Genomic DNA, 19,416 nt, shown 5'->3' on the forward strand with positions numbered 1-19,416 from the left:
GGGTAGTAAAGTGAGAATAAAGTCCGTGGCACCCGGAGCTCAGGGAGAACACGTCCTCCCTAGCAAATCATCCCACGTGACCCCCAGCGAAGGTTTCCTTTCAAGGTCCTTCACATTGCTCTTATTTTTCCTACATTAAGATCTCTGCACACTGCATTGGTGATAACAGCATAAAGGAGCAATGAATTCACTACAATGAAATACATAAGAGATGTTTAATGGCTTCCAGTGATTATTTAAAGTCTTTCCAGCTAATTTATGGTACAAGTGCTTTTCAGTAAGTTTGTGACTTCTTACAGTTTTTCTCAAGTTCTGATGTTAAATCCAAACAAATCAAAATTTTTAGTTACTGATTTATTCCCTCCTAATGAAGATGAAGTATCAAAGATGGAATTTAAGTTATATGCCATGTTATAAAATCGCGTGTCCATGTGTGCGCGCCGGATAGCGCAAGGACATGGACGCACTCGCACAGCTTTTAAAATCTACCCCATAGTCTTTTATCACCTACCTCTTCCTTGTAACTTTGTACTCTTTCTCCTTGTGCAGTATCAGGGTCATATCTCTTACTCCTCTCCTCCCAATCTTCAGTAAGTAAACATGGGCCCTGGATTGGGTCCATCTCCTCTCCTCCCTCCCCCTTCTCCTTATTCCCCTCAGAATGGCCAAAAAACCATCCTCTCCTTGGATCTTGATTATCTCAGATTCCTCTTGCTTATCTGAATCCCAAGTGTTTGGGCACTCCAAACTTAAATAAATTAATTTAATGTTCAAGAGTGGACTGGGAGGATAGAAGGAAACTCCTGTCCATACAAAATATCTCCATGGAGCCATAACTAAGTTATAAGAAAAATCAGAGAATAGCCAAGAATGCTGTCTCTGCAAAAGAAAAAAGGAAAGCAACAAGCTTCCACCTTGGGGAGCTGCAACTAGAGATGTGAATCGTGTGATCGATTGTCTTAACGATCGATTTCGGCTGGGAGGGGGAGGGAATCGGATCGTCGCAGTTTGGGTTTTTTAAATATCGTGTAAATCGTGTAAATCGTGTAAATCGAAAACCGGCACACTAAAACATCCCTAAAACCCACCCGACCCTTTAAAATAAATCCCCCACCCTCCCGAACCCCCCCAAAATGCCTTAAATTACCTGGGGTCCAGTGGGGGGGAGGGGAAGGGGGAGGGCGGGAAAACCGGCACACTAAAACAACCCTAAAACCCACCCTGACCCTTTAAAATAAATCCCCCACCCTCCCGAACCCCCCCAAAATTCCTTAAATTACCTGGGGTCCAGAGGAAGGGTCCCAGTGTGATCTTTTACTCTCGGACCTCCTGTTCTTTGGCAAGTCTTGATCTTTGGCAAGTGTGATCTTTTACTCTCGGACCTCCTGTTCTTTGGCAAGTCTTGTGGGGGCCTCCTGACCCCCACAAGACTTGCCAAAAGTCCAGCGGGTGTCTGGAACGACCTCCTGCAGTCGAATCGTGTTGTCGTACGGACGGCGCCATTTTGCGCAAAATGGCGCCGTCCGTACGATCGCCTACGCTCCTGCCGTCGGGGGACAAAAAACCAAAATGGCGCCGGCGCTACCTTTGCCCTGTCATAATGCAGGTCAAACGTAGCGCCGGCGCCATTTCTACAACGCACAGGAGGTCCGAGAGTAAAAGATCACACTGGGACCCTTCCTCTGGACCCCAGGTAATTTAAGGCATTTTGGGGGGGTTCGGGGTGGGTTTTAGGGTTGTTTTAGTGTGCCGGTTTTCCCGCCCTCCCCCTTCCCCTCCCCCTTCCCCCGATTTACGATTTTTTGACGATAAATCGGGGGAATTGTTATTGTATCGCGGCTCTAACGATTTATGACGATTTAAAATATATCGGACGATATTTTAAATCGTCAAAAAACGATTCACATCCCTAATATTGAGCACTATCTGGCTAAATTTATGAAAACAGGTGGGTGCACACAAATAGCAGATCTAAAGTTATTCAGGTAACTTTACCCAGATATTCAAGAGAACACTTATCTGGATACATTGCGCTGACTATCTGGATAAAACTACCCAGATAACTTATCTGTTCAGCAGATTTCTGAACATGGGTGAATCTTGTATTCGAAAAGGTGGTTAATAAGTTCCAGCAATAAATAAATAAATAAATAAATAGACAAAATTTCTTCAGCTGAAATAATTTCACAAACTGTGCATTTCCTTGGTGAGAAATCTGTAGTCTCCATTTACACATCCGAATACAGCAATCTGCCAGGATCCCCTGCTTTCACTGTGGCAGGCTCTCCTAATATTTCAAGGCAACTCCTAAACCTTTTAGTAAACCCATTGTACCCGGAACCCTTGCAGCTGTATTGCTCCTCTGCAAAAGAGACTCTTCTCCTCTCTTCACAAATCTTATTGACACAGACTCCTCTCCTCCCCAAATATGAAGCACCATCTTGCTGGCTTCTTGTTACACTGACTGGACAAGTCAGTGTCTCTCTCGCCTTTTCTCTATCAAAATCATAGTGGATCCCAGATCCTGTCAGGGCAACCCAACTAGAACCCTTCTTCTCTACCAGGACAGGATCATTTCCTTCCCTGAAAATACCTAGAGCAAGTGCTTTCTTCCACATTTTGGGAAACTCCTTCCTACTTTGTCCTCAAACTTAGGACACTAAAAAGTGCTACAGGAATGGAAAGCTTCGCTTTTTCTTTCCCTTCCCTTACTATATGGCAGAGGGGGAGAGGTCACACACCCCTGCTTTTCAGTCTGCAGCTGCTCCTTTCCTTCTACAGCACTGAACACCTGGGGTCTGTTTATCCTTTCATAGGAATAGCAACAAAATAAGGGATCCTTTTATCTTTTCTTCATAAACGGTATCACATTTACTACATATAAATTCTTTAATTACATATCACTTCATAAAACAGCATTCAATATTCCATTTTCCAAACATATTATCGTAACTCTTTGTCCTCTGACACTCTGGACACCTACTGTATGCACATAATTACCCTAATATGTCACCATTTCAATTGATAATATAGAAAACAGAAAAAGCTGTAACAGGATATTGGGGAGGGTATGTATTTTAATGTATCCCGTAGAGGGATGGGAAGTATGAATGTGTGAGTGAATGAGGTATAGTTTTAGGGGTGTATTAGGGTTAAGGATTAAGTATAAGGGAGGGTGATAGTCTCTTTGTGTGTTACCATATATGGTTATCCTTTCATAGGCACATTTCACTACGGCACTCACAAGAAGTGGTGAGCTGACAAATGGAACATACCACATACTCCTAACTTCAAAAACATGTCCTTGAAAATAGGACACAAATAGGGAATCTAAGGGGTCTCTCTAGTCATCTTAATCCAACTGGAACAAGTGCCATTAATTAGAATCCACTGGTACCTCCATCTCCCTCTTCAGCCAGACCCTTATCACCTCCCAAATGGTATCACTAAACTCCGAGAAGAATGAGAGAACATCTGCTTTAAAGCCACCAAGGCAAATCCAACATAGCCTAGAAAAGTCCCAGCCTATGTTTACATCTTTCTAGATCTGCCTGTTGGATGTACAATAAAATAAAATTAGAAATAATCTACAATAAAATTACCTAGTAGCAAAACAGTGTGCTGCCGATACTACCCAACAAGGCAGTATCAGGCTTCCAGCACAGAAGTTGTTTCCAATGTAGACAGCTGCTAACCAGGGATGTGATGCAGGCAAAGCGGAGGTCCCGCCCAGAATTCTGCCCCTTGCGTAAACTCGCTTCGCATGTTTCGTCCCACACGTCGGCTTTGGCATGATGGCAAATGTGTTAATTTCTGGCAAGTCACTAAACGGATTCACATTCCTGCTCAAGCTGGCTAAAGAGAGAAAGATAAATTGGTGAATGTGCATACAAAAAAAAAAATGCCTGACAAGATCTTTTAACAGGACATTTCTTTATTCTCTAAAGCAAGATGGGGGGGGGTCTAATTTTTTTCATATGGTTCCACCAGTTTGCCCATGCTAGAATGATGAGGCATCAAATTATGAGCCTTCTACTTAGGGGACAATTTTTAAACAGCCTGCATTGCTGCACAGTCCGTGAGTACTTTTTACATGCCCTCCTTGCATGGTTTCGCAAAGGGAAACCATGCAAAGGGAAACCATGCGTACGCTTTCACATACAAAAATCACCACGGGCATCTGAGAGCAGTTTTTGAACGGAAAATAACGCACAGAGAATTGAAAATGCAATCTATGCATAATTATTACCCTCCTTTGAGAGAGTGCCTGCCCTAAATGCAGCTAAATGTACGAGGGTTGAGGAACCCCCATGCATACCTTTAACTGGGTCAAAGATGGGCAATAGCCAGACACTGCTTTTACATAGTTAGATCAGTAGTTGTCTGGGTATTTTTTATTTATTTAAAAGTTTTTTTATATATCGACATGGCTGCCCTCTTAAAATATTAATAATGCATATGCTGTAGCTATGGTGGTTTTCCATCTCTATAAAGAAACATTTGGGCAACATCAACCAGAAACGTAAATAGAAAAATAAAGAAATGTGAATTTTAGCTTTATTAACATAGCTATGTTTGGTAGCTGCTGTATGAATGAAACAAATTATTTTCTTCTTCCTTCAACTTCTATGGAATAACAAATACTGTACATGCAATCAAATACAATTTTACATATATATATATATATATATATATATATATATATATATATATTCATATATAGAGATAAATTAAAAGATATAGATATGATATGAAAATCTATGTAAATCTGTTGGACTTTTTGTCATTGTATCTTAAAGGCATATCTGTATATTGCATTTCATCTATACAACATGACATATAAAATTTCCCTACTGCACACTGAAATGTTGCAGTATTCCCAGGACATATGGTGGGCCTTCATCACATAACACCATGGTGTATCATCATCATCTGGACTTCTAGAATAACAAAATGGAAAGAAGAGCTGTAAGGATTAGCGATGTATTACCTAGATTAAATTATTGCTATAATGTTTATAGAAGGCAATTTTCAAATTGGTCAGGAGAGGAAAATAGTGCACATAGATGATTTTGTGACATTTTGCCCTCCTTGCCTGCACCGCACAAAACAGCAAATGGAAAGTACATGCACATTTTTTTAACATGAAAGATGCAGAGATATTTCTTACTTACAATACTTAAAATGGATTATAGAAAACCTGTGTTCAAGCGACCATCATAAAGCACTGGGTCCAGTGTGTCTTATCTGGTAACCCATGAGTGCGAGCTTCTGTGGCTTAAAAATTGTACTCCTTAACTCGGCATTAAGAGGATGAAGGAGTACAATAAATCATGTATTCGTCATCGGAACATACACATACAGTTTCAGCTGCAACCATCAGATAAGTGAAATAATTGCTAAAAAAAACCAAAAACCTTCATTTGCATAAAATTTAGTGTTGCAAACACAAAAAATGCAAAAAACAAAAAATCACCTAGTTTTCAAGTGACTGATGATTATACTTTTTAAGCACACAGAAGTTCGCGCTCATGGGTTACCAGGTAAGACACACTAGACCCAGTGCTTTATGATGGTCGCTTGAACACAGGTTTTCTTTAGTCCATCTTAAATACTGCAAGAAAGAAATATCTCTGCATCTTTTGAGTTTTAATTTTTCTTACATCTAGAGGTTCATATAATATAGCATTTTTTAACATGAGCACATAACGCAAAATTTCAGAGTAACTACCCCTGTTGTTTCTCTTTGCGAACGAGCGTTAAGTATGCACGTTGCACCACGCAAGTCTTGTGCCCCTGCAATCTTATGCAAGTGATCGAAGAGGGTGAAACAGAGCCTATGCTTTTCAAAATGTCATGGGTACATGTCTCCTGACCTAAGCAATGCCTCTGGGGAATGCCTCATCGCAATCCAGCTGAAGTTCTGCGTGCTAGGGAAGCCCACACATGCTTTGAGCAAGGCTGCAGAGGACAATTTCAACCAAGCCATTCTACCCTGGTAAATCACTTTGCATATTGTTCTCATAATGGGGCAGATTTTCAAAGATTTACACGCGTAGGGGGGGTTAAGCGCGCTGGGCCTATTTTCAAAACGCCCGGCGGCGCACATAAAGCCCCAGGATGTGTGTAAGTCCCGGAGCTTGAAACAATGGGCGGTCCAGGGGCAGGGTGGGGGGAGGGGCGGTCCGGGGTGGGGCGGGGCAGGGGTGTGGCCAGAGGCCTCTGCAAGGCCGCTGGCCCAGGGGATCGCACGCCGGCAGTCAGCTGGCAGGCGTAACTTGTGAGACAAAGGTACGGGGGGGGGGGTTTCAGACTGGGGGCGGGATAGGTAGGGGAAGGGGGGGAAGGGGGGGAAGGGGGGAAGGGGGGGGAAGGAAAGTTCCCTCCAAGGCCACTCTGATTTCGGAGCGGAGGGAACGGGGAAAGCCAGCTGGTCTCCCCGAGGGCTCGGCGCGTGCAAGGTGCACTAGTGTGCACCCCCTTGTGTGCACCGACCCCTGATTTTATAACATGCGCGCAGCTGCGTGCGCATATTATAAAATCCGGCGTACATTTATGTGCGCTGGGTGGCGTGCACAAATGTACGCCGCGCGCGTACCTTTTAAAATCCGCCCCAATGTGTTTTATACTCCTCAGGTCTTAAGTTTTTAGGAAACTCATAACAACTCTAAAAAACTGAAAAGGTAGAATGGAAGAATGTTCTGGCAAACCCGGAAAGTGAGTAAAATGAAAGAAAAAAAAAAAACAGAAGGCGGCACCAGAGTCTTCTGAATACTAATCTGCCTATTCCTTGACCATATTGTTTCTTCCATTGTTCTTAGTTCTAGGTGTCCTTTTGGTATTGTCCTTAATATATTTTATTTCTTAAATTTGCATACATTTTCATTATTCCATAGGGTACAACTTTTATTACAGCCACACCTTATGTTTGTAAAAATTGTCTTCCAAGCTCGCCTTTCAGCTGTTCACGTACTTTGCATGCATCTGTGTGACATCTACATGATGTTCAGGTGAGAATTAACACAGCAAGTGCCTATTAACTTAAAGTCCCCAGAGGGGGCTTTCAAACACTCTGAACACTGAGTTGGAATGATAAAGGACAATCATTATTTTGTTTATTTTAAGTGACAACTGAATTATCTTATCTGCTTATTTTTGCTAGTACTGATACTTAAAACCCCCAATATAAACTGGATAGGAAAAAAAGAAATAATTTTGATACATGACTTCTCTTAGGAGGGAACGGGGCTAGAATTATACTGTCAACCATTGCCGGGATGACAGATGTTATACTGACATATCTGATCTGATATCGTGATATCACATGTGATGATATTTTTCCTAGAGATTTATAGACAATATAGGCCACAAATCTGACCATAGGTTAAGAGTCTGCGCTCTCTCTGAACCAAATGAAAATAGATTTTCCACTATGCTTTAAAACTGAGAAATAGACATTATATAGCAAGCTACTATAAACCAGTTCCTTCCCCCACAAGCTTATCATGTGTTGAAGCCTTACAATGTGGACCAAGCTATGTTTGGATCTCAGTGATGTGTTTTGGACCTGTCAAAATGGGGGTTTCAACCTTGCAGAGACTGTAAGCCATTGAAGCCTAGGTGAAGGAACATAAAAATATGTAAAAATTCCTGGTGTGCTCCCCTGTGAATGGCAAATATTCTGCAAGAACCAACATTCAGCACTCACAGTGTTAACAAGTTGGGAAAAGGGCTGTATTGTTTAGCCTGCCCAGAGAACAGCATTACATAGCCAGCAGGGGAGGAAGCCAAATGAATTCTGGGAGACCATTTAAGGAAGAAAAGGCACAAATTGGCTGGTTCTGTCTGTGTGTGAGGGATGGAGATGGACAGGAAGAGAGGGTTGCATCTGGCAGCCCTGCAATCAGTTCTTTTCCTGAAGAGCTAATTAACAAGAGGGAGAGACAGAAGTCTGTGCTCTGAGGAAATAGAGAGATAGACAGCTGTTCTTGCTTCATAGCCAAGCTACATGTAAAATCCCAAAAAGGGACAGAGGAGCCAGGAACTGAGAGACTTCCTATCCAGGCCCAGGAGCACATGGATAAATTACCCTCCTAAGAGTGAGTTAAGTAATCTAAATTTTGCACAGAGCATCTTAGCAGAGGAGGGTGAAGATTTATTTCCTTGCCTTTTGTCACAAATTCAGTATCTCATCTTAACTGCTTCAGCCTTTCAGCCGAAGTCAAGAATAAACCCTTGCTGACAGGAACAAACACACAAGATAGGGCTGAGACAGAGAAACTGATGGACTGTGGTCTTTCTGTAATAGACTGAAAACAGGCCAGCTTTCTGTTTAGTATCAAATAAAACCATTTGTGGAAGCTCCCCAGAAGCGAGAGACTTTTCACACACTGTAGTGTTCATCTTTTTGAATTGTCATCTAGCCAGCTCCACCATCAAGAGGGACTTTTTCATTTTTTTGCTTGCTTTTTTTTTCGCAAACAATTTTGTGTTTAGAACAGAGTGCACCCTTTACAAACTGGTGAAGTTGGAATGGATCTGTTCCATCTCAACCCCCCCCCCCCCTTTTTGAGTACTCAGGAGTAAAGATAATTTTGGAAAGCTGTGTATTTCACTGTTTTTCCCCTCAACATTTATCTATTAGCGCTCCTTATTTTTTTTACTGTCCATATGAGTATGTGATTGCCCAGGCTATACCCAGTGGGGTTTTTTTGCATTGCTTGATTTAAAATAAGAAAACTGCAAGTTTATCTTATACTTCACTACTGTACTTTTCCCATTTAATGTTCTGGTTGGATTTACTGTCTATTTACATAATACTAGTAAAAATGTTAATTGCTATTTTATTCTGGTGTGATCATTTTATTTGGTCTGTGGTGCCACAAGTGAGAGGTTGTTTAGGTAGGGCACAGAATTGTGGTATCGGGGTGACTGGGATCCTGTCTAATCCCCCACTCAGGCTAAGGACCCAAAGATAAATCATATTAGTAAATAATATTTCTCATGTTGTACTCCCCACCCCAAGCATAGAGGTAATTCAGACCAAGGGAGGGGGGGGGAGGCATAATTATAAAAACAACCCAGGTTATAAACTTTAATTGACAATGTCTGCCTGAAACAAAGAACTTAGACATTGATTAGACACTGCTTATGTTTTAGCATTCTCAAAATATGCAAACATCTCTATGCAAGAGCTCTTATAGTTGATAAAATTAAAAGGAATCTTCCAATCAAAGAGTCCCAAATCCTCATTCATATGCATTGACTATGTCAAATTGGCTACTAGGTAGGACAAAGGAGCAAAAAAGCCTTCATCATCAAGCTGCTATCACAAGAGCCCTGCTATTCTGAGGGTCAGTATTACTTCTGATGAGATTCTGACACAGAAGTCATGTGCATCCCTGCCTATGTTTGAAGACAGATGCTGCTGGCCTGAGATCCCTTCATCTGAACCACAAAATTCCTGCTTCTTGAATCCTGACCATTTAACAGACTGGTGAAAACAGTGTGCGCTATTTCCCAAAATGAACAAAAAAAACATAGAACAAAAAATTGAATAAAAAATTATCCAACAACGAAAAAAAATGAACCAAAATGAAAAAACACATTTCCCTGCACATCCCTATTGGTGATCTTAAAAAGCAATTTTCTGGGATGAAAACTCATCGTCAAGAATAATACTTTTCTCCACTGTAAATTGGAAGCAATGGAGAAAAATATGAAGCAGAGAAATCTTTGTTTTATTAAGATTTTTTTCTATAGTTGCCAGCCCTACTGCTGTTGAACTTTTTAAAAGATATTTGATAGAAGTTTTGTCTATCCCTGGGGAAGCCATACCTCTGACTTCTAAAGTCTATTGTCTTGGTAAAACTGCCATGAAAAATTCTGAGCGTCAGCAACAGCCACAACCGCAGCAATTAGAGTGATTTCCTGAGGGTGTTTCAGATCTAACAAACACAGAAGACTGAATCAAAGCATGAGAGCATGATTGGAACAGTAACCTTGTTAATAACTTTTGTTCTAAACCAGATAAGACTTGGATTTTCATAACAAGATATGGCTGTATTTTCATAACAAGGATACTGAGCTTCTAGGCTATACAGTTTACGTTTTTCCTGACATTTAACGAACTTCTCAAGCAAAATTAACAAATTTCTCTCCTTTTAGGCCTTCAGCTATTCATTTGGGGGCAGAGGTTCCTATTAGATTTCTTTGCAAATGTTTGGTAAGATATGAGGGGAAGAGAGATGATATTTTATGACACACTGAACAATTTTCTGCCCTTGCTCATTCTACCACTGAAGATAAATTATTTGAAAGTTTCTCTACCTACCTTTTCTTTAAAAAAAAAAACAAAAAACGTTAATTCAGTACTCACTAACAGGTGAATTTTAAAAGGCCGGCATCTGCCAAAACCGGGAGATACTTTTGATAATCACGGTGGATCGGGATATGGAAGTACACCTCCATGAGATCGAGCGATGCGAGGAACTCTCCGGGGCGAACCGCCGCGATGACCTTTCGCAGGGTTTCCATGCGAAAATGCGGGATTTTGAGGGCTTTGTTGACCCGTTTGAGGTCCAGGATCGGCCGAAAAGCCCCGTCCTTCTTGGGAACGACAAAGTAGATGGAATACTGGCCTACGCCAAGCTCTCTTTCTGGTACCAGGACCACTGCGCCCAGGCTCAGTAGTCTGGTGATGGTTTGCTCCACTGCTTCTTGCTTGGAGCGCCCGCAAGGGGAGAATAGGAAGAGATCTGGTGGGTCGTGGACAAGCTCGAAGGCGTACCCGTCTCGTACAATGTCGAGGTCCCACTGGTCCGACGTGATCTTGACCCATTCCTCAAAAAAAAGGGAGATGCGGCCACCCAGAAACGGGATCGAGGAATGGGCCGGCTGACCTTCATTGAGTGGCAGGCTTAGGGGTGGTGTGTGCGGGCTGGCCCTCGCGAAAGGGCCGATGTCCACGAAAGGGCTGAGACAAAGAGTGAGACCGGGAAGAATAACCCATCGTGGCACCACCCCGTCCGTGTGGGGTATACCGTCTCTGTCCCCGGAAACGAGGACGGGAGGGTGTGAAGGAGCGTGCTGGTCTCGGCCGATCCTCCGGGAGCTTATGGAGCTTATTCTCCCCCAAGGAATCCAAAAGCTTCTCCAGGTCCTCACCAAACAGCAACTTACCTTTGAAGGGCAGCGAGCCCAACCGTGCCTTGGAAGACAGGTCAGCAGACCAATTGCATAGCCAAAGGAGTCGCCTAACTGACACCGCCGAGGCCATTGCTTTTGCCTGGACGCGGAGGAGATCGTAGAGCGCATCAGCCCCAAAGGCAATGACGGATTCTAAACGCTCCGCTTGCTCCGCCTCTGCCGACGGAAGATCCTGGGCCCCTAGCAGCTGTTTGGTCCATCTAAGACCTGCCAGCAACATGAGACTGCTGCAGGCAGTAGCGCAGACCCCCAGGGCCAGGACTTCGAAAATGCGTTTCATGTGCGCTTCAAGCTTGCGGTCCTGCCCGTCCTTCAGGGCTGTCGATCCCTCCACCAGGATGGTGGTGTGCTTGGTGACCGCAGAAACGTAGGAATCCACCGAGGGATTTTTTAAGATTTCCAAACCGTCCTCTGGGAGGGGGAAGAGCTTGTCCATAGTGCGCCCCACCTGGAGTCCCGCTTCAGGGGCCTCCCATTCCCACAGGAGCAATAGCTTGTGCATGGGATGAAATGGAAAAGCGCTTGCCGGAGCCCTGAGTCCCGCCAGGACCGGGTTCATATTTTTAGGCAAGGAGTCCGTGAGGGTATCCGCAGAGGGCCCCTCCAACCCCAATTCCTGGAGGACAAAGGGGATGAGGGGCTCCAACTCCTCCCTTTGGAACATACGGAAGGCCGTCCCCTTCCAGGGGAGGGAGGATAGCCGAGGAATCAGAAAGGGGGTCGGAGTCCAGGAGGACCGGGTCAAGAGGGAGGTCAAGAGGGGGGGAGCACACCCGGGACCACCCAAAGGGACTCCTGGGGTTCCGCAGCTGGGCCATCAATCAACGGCACGGAGCGAGGAATTTTTGCCAGGGGGGGGTAAGGGCGGGGCTTTCCCCTCCTCCTGCAGGATAGCTAGGTAAGATTTATGCAAAAGCAAGACAAATTCCGGAGAAAAACGGGTCCTGGAACTCCCGGGGGGAGGGGCGGGGGGCAAGGGAGGGTCAGGGACCACATCCTGGGGGGGCCTCGGGGCTTAAATCGGGGGGTAGCTCCAAAAAATTAGGCTCCCCAGCTCCAGGCAGCTCCAAAACGGGAGCTGCCAAAAAATCCAAGATGGCCACCGTTCCTGGGCTTTGCTGACCTGGGAACGGCCTGGCCATGCGTTAGGGAATCGATCCCCGGGCTAAATTTGCCTGCCCTGCCGAGGAGGGGCCTTTCCCACCCGGCAGGCAGGCAGAGCAAAGTCCCTCCCGCGAAAAACACGAAGAGGGCAGCCCACAAGCAAGGCAGGCTGCCTGCCGCGGCATCAGGGAAGCCACTCTGAGAGAAAAAAAAAGTCTGAGAAAAAAAGTGATTGGCAGCCTGCTGGCAGGAGTGAAGCAGGGGAGGAACCTGCTGACTCCTGCCTGTCTGGCTGCCGGTTCGAGCCCCCTGAACACTTGAAAAATACAATTTGAAGAATAATTTAAAAGTGCTGAAAAAAGTTAAGAATTTAACTTTTAAAACTTTTTTTTTTTAAAACTGAGCACAGCACTAGGGCTATCAGCCCCCTCGGCAGCCAGAGGAGGGAGAGACGAGGACTGGACCACCAGTCTCGGTCCCCACACCAGGAAGCACCGACGGACTCAGGCTATGCAGCGCACAAGGGACAAAGCCCCCCTGAGTCCGGCAAGAACTAGGAGACGGCACAGTCTCCTGTACCAGAAAAAAAATCCTAAGGGATCTACTATATTATTTAATGAAAAAAAAAGAACAGCTAAGATTAAGTACTTGCTTGATCCGAAAAGAGAAGAATAGCCGGCTAACTGGCCGAATCAGGAGACCGAAGGGTGAGCTGATCCACCTGCTGGGAGACAGACAAATACTGAAGGGTTACAGGATGGGCTCTGTCCTCATATAGGGCACCTTTTCAGTTTTAGTCTGTCTCCACCTGCTGGAAAGGAGGCTCAACCCAAGGTCTGGACTGATCCAGGTACGTACAGGGAATTACCTGCTGCTGCTGCTGCTTCTTTCTCTGCTGGCTTGCCTCTGCGATGATAACAGCATGAGGACAGCATGTCCAGCAGGAGAGATCTAACAGAGAGGGAAGAAGCAGTAGCAGCAGAAGTGGATAGGCACTGCTCTCTGACTCCCTCTGCTGGTTGAAGGACATTCTGCAGGCAGAAAGTAAAGATGCAACAAAGACCGCTGGCGGCTCAACTTCCCATACCCAGCTCTCCTCGCGGCACACCTGCAGGTCAGGCAGGAACAGAAGCTATGAGACAGAAGTGCAGTGCCTGCCCTCCCCAAAGCCCATTGGTCAGACATTCCATAGCCAATGGGCTGCATGAGGAGGCAGGAGCAGTAGCTAGGAGACAGGATCACTTCCTTACTGCCTTCCCCCACATCCCTGCAGCACGGAGCTCTTGGTTCCTGATTTACAGGTGTACCGGAGACAATAATCAGGGTGTTCAAGCACCCACAGAGCTGGCACCTATGAGTTTACAATATGCAAAGCCAAAAAAATTCACAAAGTCTGCTTTGTGCATAGAAAAGGAAAACTGTATGCCTAATCCTATTTTTACATGAAGTGAACTTTGAGAAACTCAACATATATTGACCTCACAGTATTTCTACTTGCTAGGTGTACTTTTGGAAATACTTCAGAGTGGGCACAGCTTTTTTATAAAAAAAAAAAAAAAATTGGAACATGTCAAAGTATGTCATGTCTAAAAATGTTCTCTGAAAATGTTCTCTGACAGAGAAAAGACCAGGAGCTTCTGTTTTGTGTAAGCTTTTTTTTTTTGGGGGGGGGGGAGGACTGGGGGGATATCTATGTGTCACTGAATATTATTGCTCATTCACTTTCTGAGAAATAGTACAATCATAAAAGTCCACATAGAAAGTAAAAGACATAACAAAAGTAGAATTCATTCATTTCATAAAGTCATGACAGCAGCTTTCAAAGCATCAAGAAGATCATTCCCTTAAGGAATGGCAGTGACAGGATAATGTAGGGCTGTAGGTAACACAGGAACCAAATTGGAATATGATTCATCAGAAGTCTCATAAGATTAGCAAAAAAAAAAAAAAATTACCCTCAACCTTGAAAATATGAAAGGTGCTGTCACAATCACACTCTCCCCCTCCTCCCTTCTGCCCTCCCCTCCCCACCCTGTTCCTATTACAAGGATTCAGAGCTTCATTCCAGACACCGAACCACTGAACTCATTCATTAAGAAGTGATGTGGGAAATTGTGATTTATTATTTAATTGAGCTTGGCCCCCTTTAACCAGAGGGGTAGGATGATTAAGTTGGTGATCAACCAGAAAATTGCTGCTGCCATATGACTCAAGAACAAATAAAGTGCATGCTAATTATTTAAATAAGAGGGATAATCAGATTCTTTCATACCTTCCTATGCACAAAAGTGCATTCATTTCCTCACAGTCGTGTAGCTGTTAAGAAATTAATGACACCAAGGTGTGTTAGTGGTGGGAGAAAGGCTAACATGCCAGCCCTTCATCACTGGGTGACGGTGTTATCTTCTTTGATAACCCTTTTGACAGGGCAGCCAACTTTTTCATGAACCAAAACTGGACAACCCACTAAACTGGAAGCTTTAGGACCAGGGGAAGAGGAAGTGGGTGGCAAAGAGTACTGTCAGCTGCCACTCCGCTCATCACTTGGCTTTCAATCACCCCCTCTATATATACTTTGTTTTATAAAACGTTATAGCAAACATCCTCATAAACACACCAGAGCTTCTCTCATGAGGTTTTGCTCTTTGTCACAACTAAACCCTTCCTAATACATACACCCACCCACCCACCTCCATACTCCCCTGTAAACACACAGACTGCTCTCGTACACACATGCAAGCTCCCAAGCACACAGCCTCCTCTCTCATGCACACCCAGCATGTCTCTCTCCCCCTCACACCCACTTTCCTCTCCCTCTACTTTCCAAATCATCCCTTCACCGACAGCTCAAGGTTGGATTATAGATTTCCAGGAGACAGAGCTTGGGGGTGGGAACAAGAAAAAGTTACAATGTGTGCAGTGCTCCTCTCCCAAATGACAGGACATAAAGCTAAAAGAATAGACCACTGCCAGTGTCAAGGTATTGGGCATTAAAGCTAGAATTTAAAAATATATATATAAAGTCATTCAAAACTTTCCACTCATGTAATCAGATAATTAATTTGAAAATAAAAGTTCGTCTACCTTTACCTTTCTTCCCCATATCATACTGTTCACTCTCCTCTACTTTCATCTTCTGGCTTATCTTGACTCCTTTCCTGTTTTACTTGTCCCTTCTTTGACTCTCCTCCTTTCTCTAGCTCTCTCCCTGCAGTTGATGACATTATTTCCTCTCCATGCCACGTCTCCCAGTCTCTCTTCACTTCCAGCCATCACTTCACTCATCCCTTTCTATTGTCTCTCAACTATTTTTTTACCTTTCTCCCCCTGTATCTCCTATCTTATTCTTCTTACCATCACCTCATTCCAGGCCTCCTTCTCCAGTCTCTCCCACCTAGGCATCTTTCCCTATTCTCACTACTCCCTTCCCCCAAGCTAGTTCTCTCCCCCTTCCTTTAAACTCTTCCCAGCCTTTCATCTCTATCTTTGTGCTACCTGTCTCTCAATATGCCCTCTCCTCTCCCTCCTTTGTGCCCTCTCTCTTGTGATGCCCTTCTGTCTCTAGCTTCCTCCACTCCTCATGCCTTCTTCTTTCTCTTCCTCGTTGTGTCTGTAAAGGTGTGGCCCTAAAACCCCTCCTTAACCTGTGTGGGACCAGGAATCTAGCCTGGTTCACCTTAAATGCCAGAGAGCAAGAGTGCTCTGTGCATGGGATCCTCCTGGGCAGTGCAGAAAAAGGGGGTGGGTCCCGCTGGGAACAGGGAGGCCACGGGGTCTCCCCTAGAAGGCAGCAGCTCCTGACACATCTCTGTCCTAAGGTAAAGGTTATGTGAAGGAGTGCCCTTACTAACCCCTCCTCAACATGTGCAGGACCAAGCTAGATGCACGGTTCATCTTAAATACTACAGAGAGGGAGAACTCAGTGGATGGGACCCAGCTGAGCAGCATGAGAGGCTGAGCCCAGCTGGGACGAGACAGCCCCTATGTTGCCAGGAGAAGGAGCTCCTGAATACATCTCTGCATTAAGGTAATGGTGGAAGTAAACCACTGGAAGTAAGCAGTCTACTTATCTGTATGATGAAAGTGTTTAATAAAGTTGAAAGTTGCATGAAGAAAGGCTGGAGTCAGTGCGTTGCTGTCTCCAGCCCTTGAAGTTTGCTTGGCAATACCACATATGATGTCTCGGCGGGGACATGAGTGGCGCCTCTGTTTGTGTTTGTGTATGAGTGAGAGAGATTGCGTGTAGAGGAGAGCAATAGTGTTAGTGAGAGAGAGGGAGGGAGCTTGTGCAAGGGTGCGTGTGTGAATGAGACAAGGAACCTAAGTGTGTAAGAGAGGGGCCTGTCTAAGGGAATGAGGTAGAGGCCAGAGGTGGAGTCTGGACCAGATGGGGGAGGGGGACGCAAGGCAGAAGTTTCACCTGGGGCACATAATACCCTTGCACCAGCCCTGATTACAGTGTGCATAAAAATAAGAATTACAATTCTTCCGTTCATTTTTGACCATTGCTAGCAAATTTTCCATTTAAAATAATACATAGAAAAATAGTAAATGACAACAGATAAAAATTATAATGGTTCATCTAGTCTGCCCAAGGTTGTAACTGCTGCTCCATGCAGGCTACTCCCTCACCTTCTTGTTCAAGATTGTAATTGCTGCTTCATAAAGGTTCCTCCCATACAGAAGAGTTACCACTGGTTACCCCAGTGCTTTGTTTCCACCTTCTTGCCACTAGAGAGCCTCTGAATTTTATCCCACACTCTTTTTGAATCCCATTACCATTTTTGTCTTCACCACCTTCTCCAGGAGGACATTCCAGGCATCCACCACCCTTTCCATGAAAACATTTCCTGATGTTGTTCCTGAATGTACATCCCTTGAAGTTTCAAATCATGAGCTCTAGCTCTGCAGCTTCCTTTCTACTGGAAAAGGTTTGTTTCTTGTGGATTTGTAATATCTTTTAGGTATTTAAATGTCTGTATCATATTCTCTCACCTTTCTTCTACTGTAGGGTATACATATTTAGGTCCTCAAGTCTCATCTAATACGTCTTTTAGTGCAAACACTGCACCATTTTTAGTTGTGTCTCTCTGGCCCACTTCTATCCTTTCTCTAGCTTTTTTTGAGGTAAGGCTTCCAGAACAGAAACAATATTTTTCACCTCTCTGCCAGCCCCAAAGCTTTTCTGTTTTCTTTGTTTTATGCATTTACCCTAGTACATGCCAGCTGCCATGCTGTGTCTATTCTTTAATGTGTGACCTCTGCATGGCAGCCGGACTGGCACATAAAACAAAGAAAGAAAAACTTTGGGGTTGGAAGCGCGGTGCAAAGCTTTAGATGTCTACAAAAAGCATTGCTAGGAAGAGATAATAACTATTCTGCAAGCACTCTGGCTCTACAAAATGAGACTGAAGTAAAAACCAGAGAAAAGTGAGAAAAGAAAATACACAGATATTACCCACATAAAGAGGTAGATTTTCTAAATTTGCGCAATCGCGTACTTTTGTTCAGTACGCCAGATTTTATAAGATACGCGCGTAGCAGTGCGTATCTTATAAAATCCGGGGTTGGCGCGCGCAAGGGGGTGCACATTTGTGCAACCTGCGCGCGCCGAGCCCAGCGCGCGCTGCCTGTTCCCTCCGAGGCCGCTCCGATTTCGGAGCGGCCTCGGAGGGAACTTTCCTTCGCCCCCCCCCCCACCTTCCCCTCCCTTCCCCTACCTAACCCACCCCCCCCGGCCCTATCTAAAAACCCCCCCCCCCCCTTACCTTTGTTCCACGATTTACGCCTGCTAAAAGCAGACGTAAATTTGCGCGCGCCAGCGGGCTGCTGGCGCACCATTACCCGACCTGAGGGCTGGTCCGGAGGCCTCGACCACGCCCCCGGGCCGGCGCCACGCACCCGGCCCCGCCCCCGCAATGCCGCATCACGCACCCGAAACGCCGCATCATTTTAGACGCGCCCCCGACACACCCCGACACGCCCCTTTTAGAAAGCCCCGGGACTTACGCGCGTCCCAGGGCTCTGCGTGCACCGGCAGCCTATGCAAAATAGGCGCGCCGGTGCGTGAGGGCCCTGCGCGCGTAAATCCAGCTGGATTTACGCACGCAGGGCATTTAAAATCCGCCCTAAATGGTTTTCAAGCTGGCCTTCTCTGTGTAACTTGTCTCCAATCTCCAGTGCTACCTCCTGCACCTTCCTTGGGTAGGGTAGATATCTGTGACTAGAGGCGTCTCACCTGCAGTAAGGGTGTGACCCCACGCCTCGCTGCACTGCATTCTCAATGCTGTCAACATGGAGCTCCTGATACAGCAGGTCTGAATTCCAGCGCATGCAGTGGTGGCCCGAAAGAGTTGTCTTCACCGTGCCCCTGTATCCTGCTGCATTATTACTGATGTAGCACTTTTGCGTGGCATCTAGGCAAAACAAATGTACCAATTAGTAAAAGAGAAGTATTAGGGTCTAGTTTCCAGGCACAAGATAAAAGTGGAAACTGCTACGTGCTCAGCTCATTAATGCAGCCATGATTGGCCTGCCCAGCGTCTACCAGCAAATTGGTACTTGGGGTGTTGGTACAGAATTAGTTGTTAATGGTGGATCCAATGGCCTCTATGTGCTTCCTTCACTCAAAAACTGACTTGTTCTCTGTCAGTCCTTTCGATGGATCTCAAAACTCAGTTTTGCTCTTTTTAGCTCCATTCCTCTGTATGTTCTTCTTACTTTTAGATTTTTGTCCTCCTTCGAAAAATCTGGAATTTCTTATTTCTATTCATGATAAATGCTCATTTTTGTTTTGACCACATTGGATCTTTTTTTACAGTCATTCCTTTATGATTCTAGACTTCCATTTACACATCAGGTACAAATCTCTAATCATCACCCCGATCTCCCAAGATTCCTCATTTTAGATGTTGCTAAATAAGAAAAGATTTTGTAAAAATCATTATTTTTGTTTCATAAGCAATAAATTAACAGTAAAATAATGGAATGTCAGAGTGATCTTGTTTTAACTGCTGCCTTATTTGAAAATATGATTCAGGAAGCAATTTCATTTTTTATTCTAGTTCAAGTAAAATCTATACATATAAGTGTTGAATTTAAAAA

At 44.6% G+C, this 19,416-nt stretch overlaps 1 protein-coding gene across 3 annotated transcripts in view; it reads right to left on the reverse strand.

Annotated features, from left to right (window-relative positions):
- HGFAC (HGF activator) overlaps positions 1 to 19,416 on the reverse strand; it is a 150,307-nt gene that overhangs the window by 37,064 nt on the left and 93,827 nt on the right. For all 3 annotated transcript variants that reach the window (XM_029591941.1, XM_029591931.1, XM_029591922.1), the window contains 3 exons: positions 18,551 to 18,728; positions 4,855 to 4,940; positions 3,603 to 3,855 (listed from right to left, as the gene is read on the reverse strand). In XM_029591941.1, coding sequence (XP_029447801.1) covers positions 3,603 to 3,855; positions 4,855 to 4,940; positions 18,551 to 18,728 — 517 coding nt within the window. The remainder of the gene's footprint in view (positions 1 to 3,602; positions 3,856 to 4,854; positions 4,941 to 18,550; positions 18,729 to 19,416) is intronic.

The sequence above is a fragment of the Rhinatrema bivittatum genome, chromosome 1, assembly GCF_901001135.1.
Source record: "Rhinatrema bivittatum chromosome 1, aRhiBiv1.1, whole genome shotgun sequence".
Classification (NCBI taxonomy): Eukaryota; Metazoa; Chordata; class Amphibia; order Gymnophiona; family Rhinatrematidae; genus Rhinatrema; species Rhinatrema bivittatum.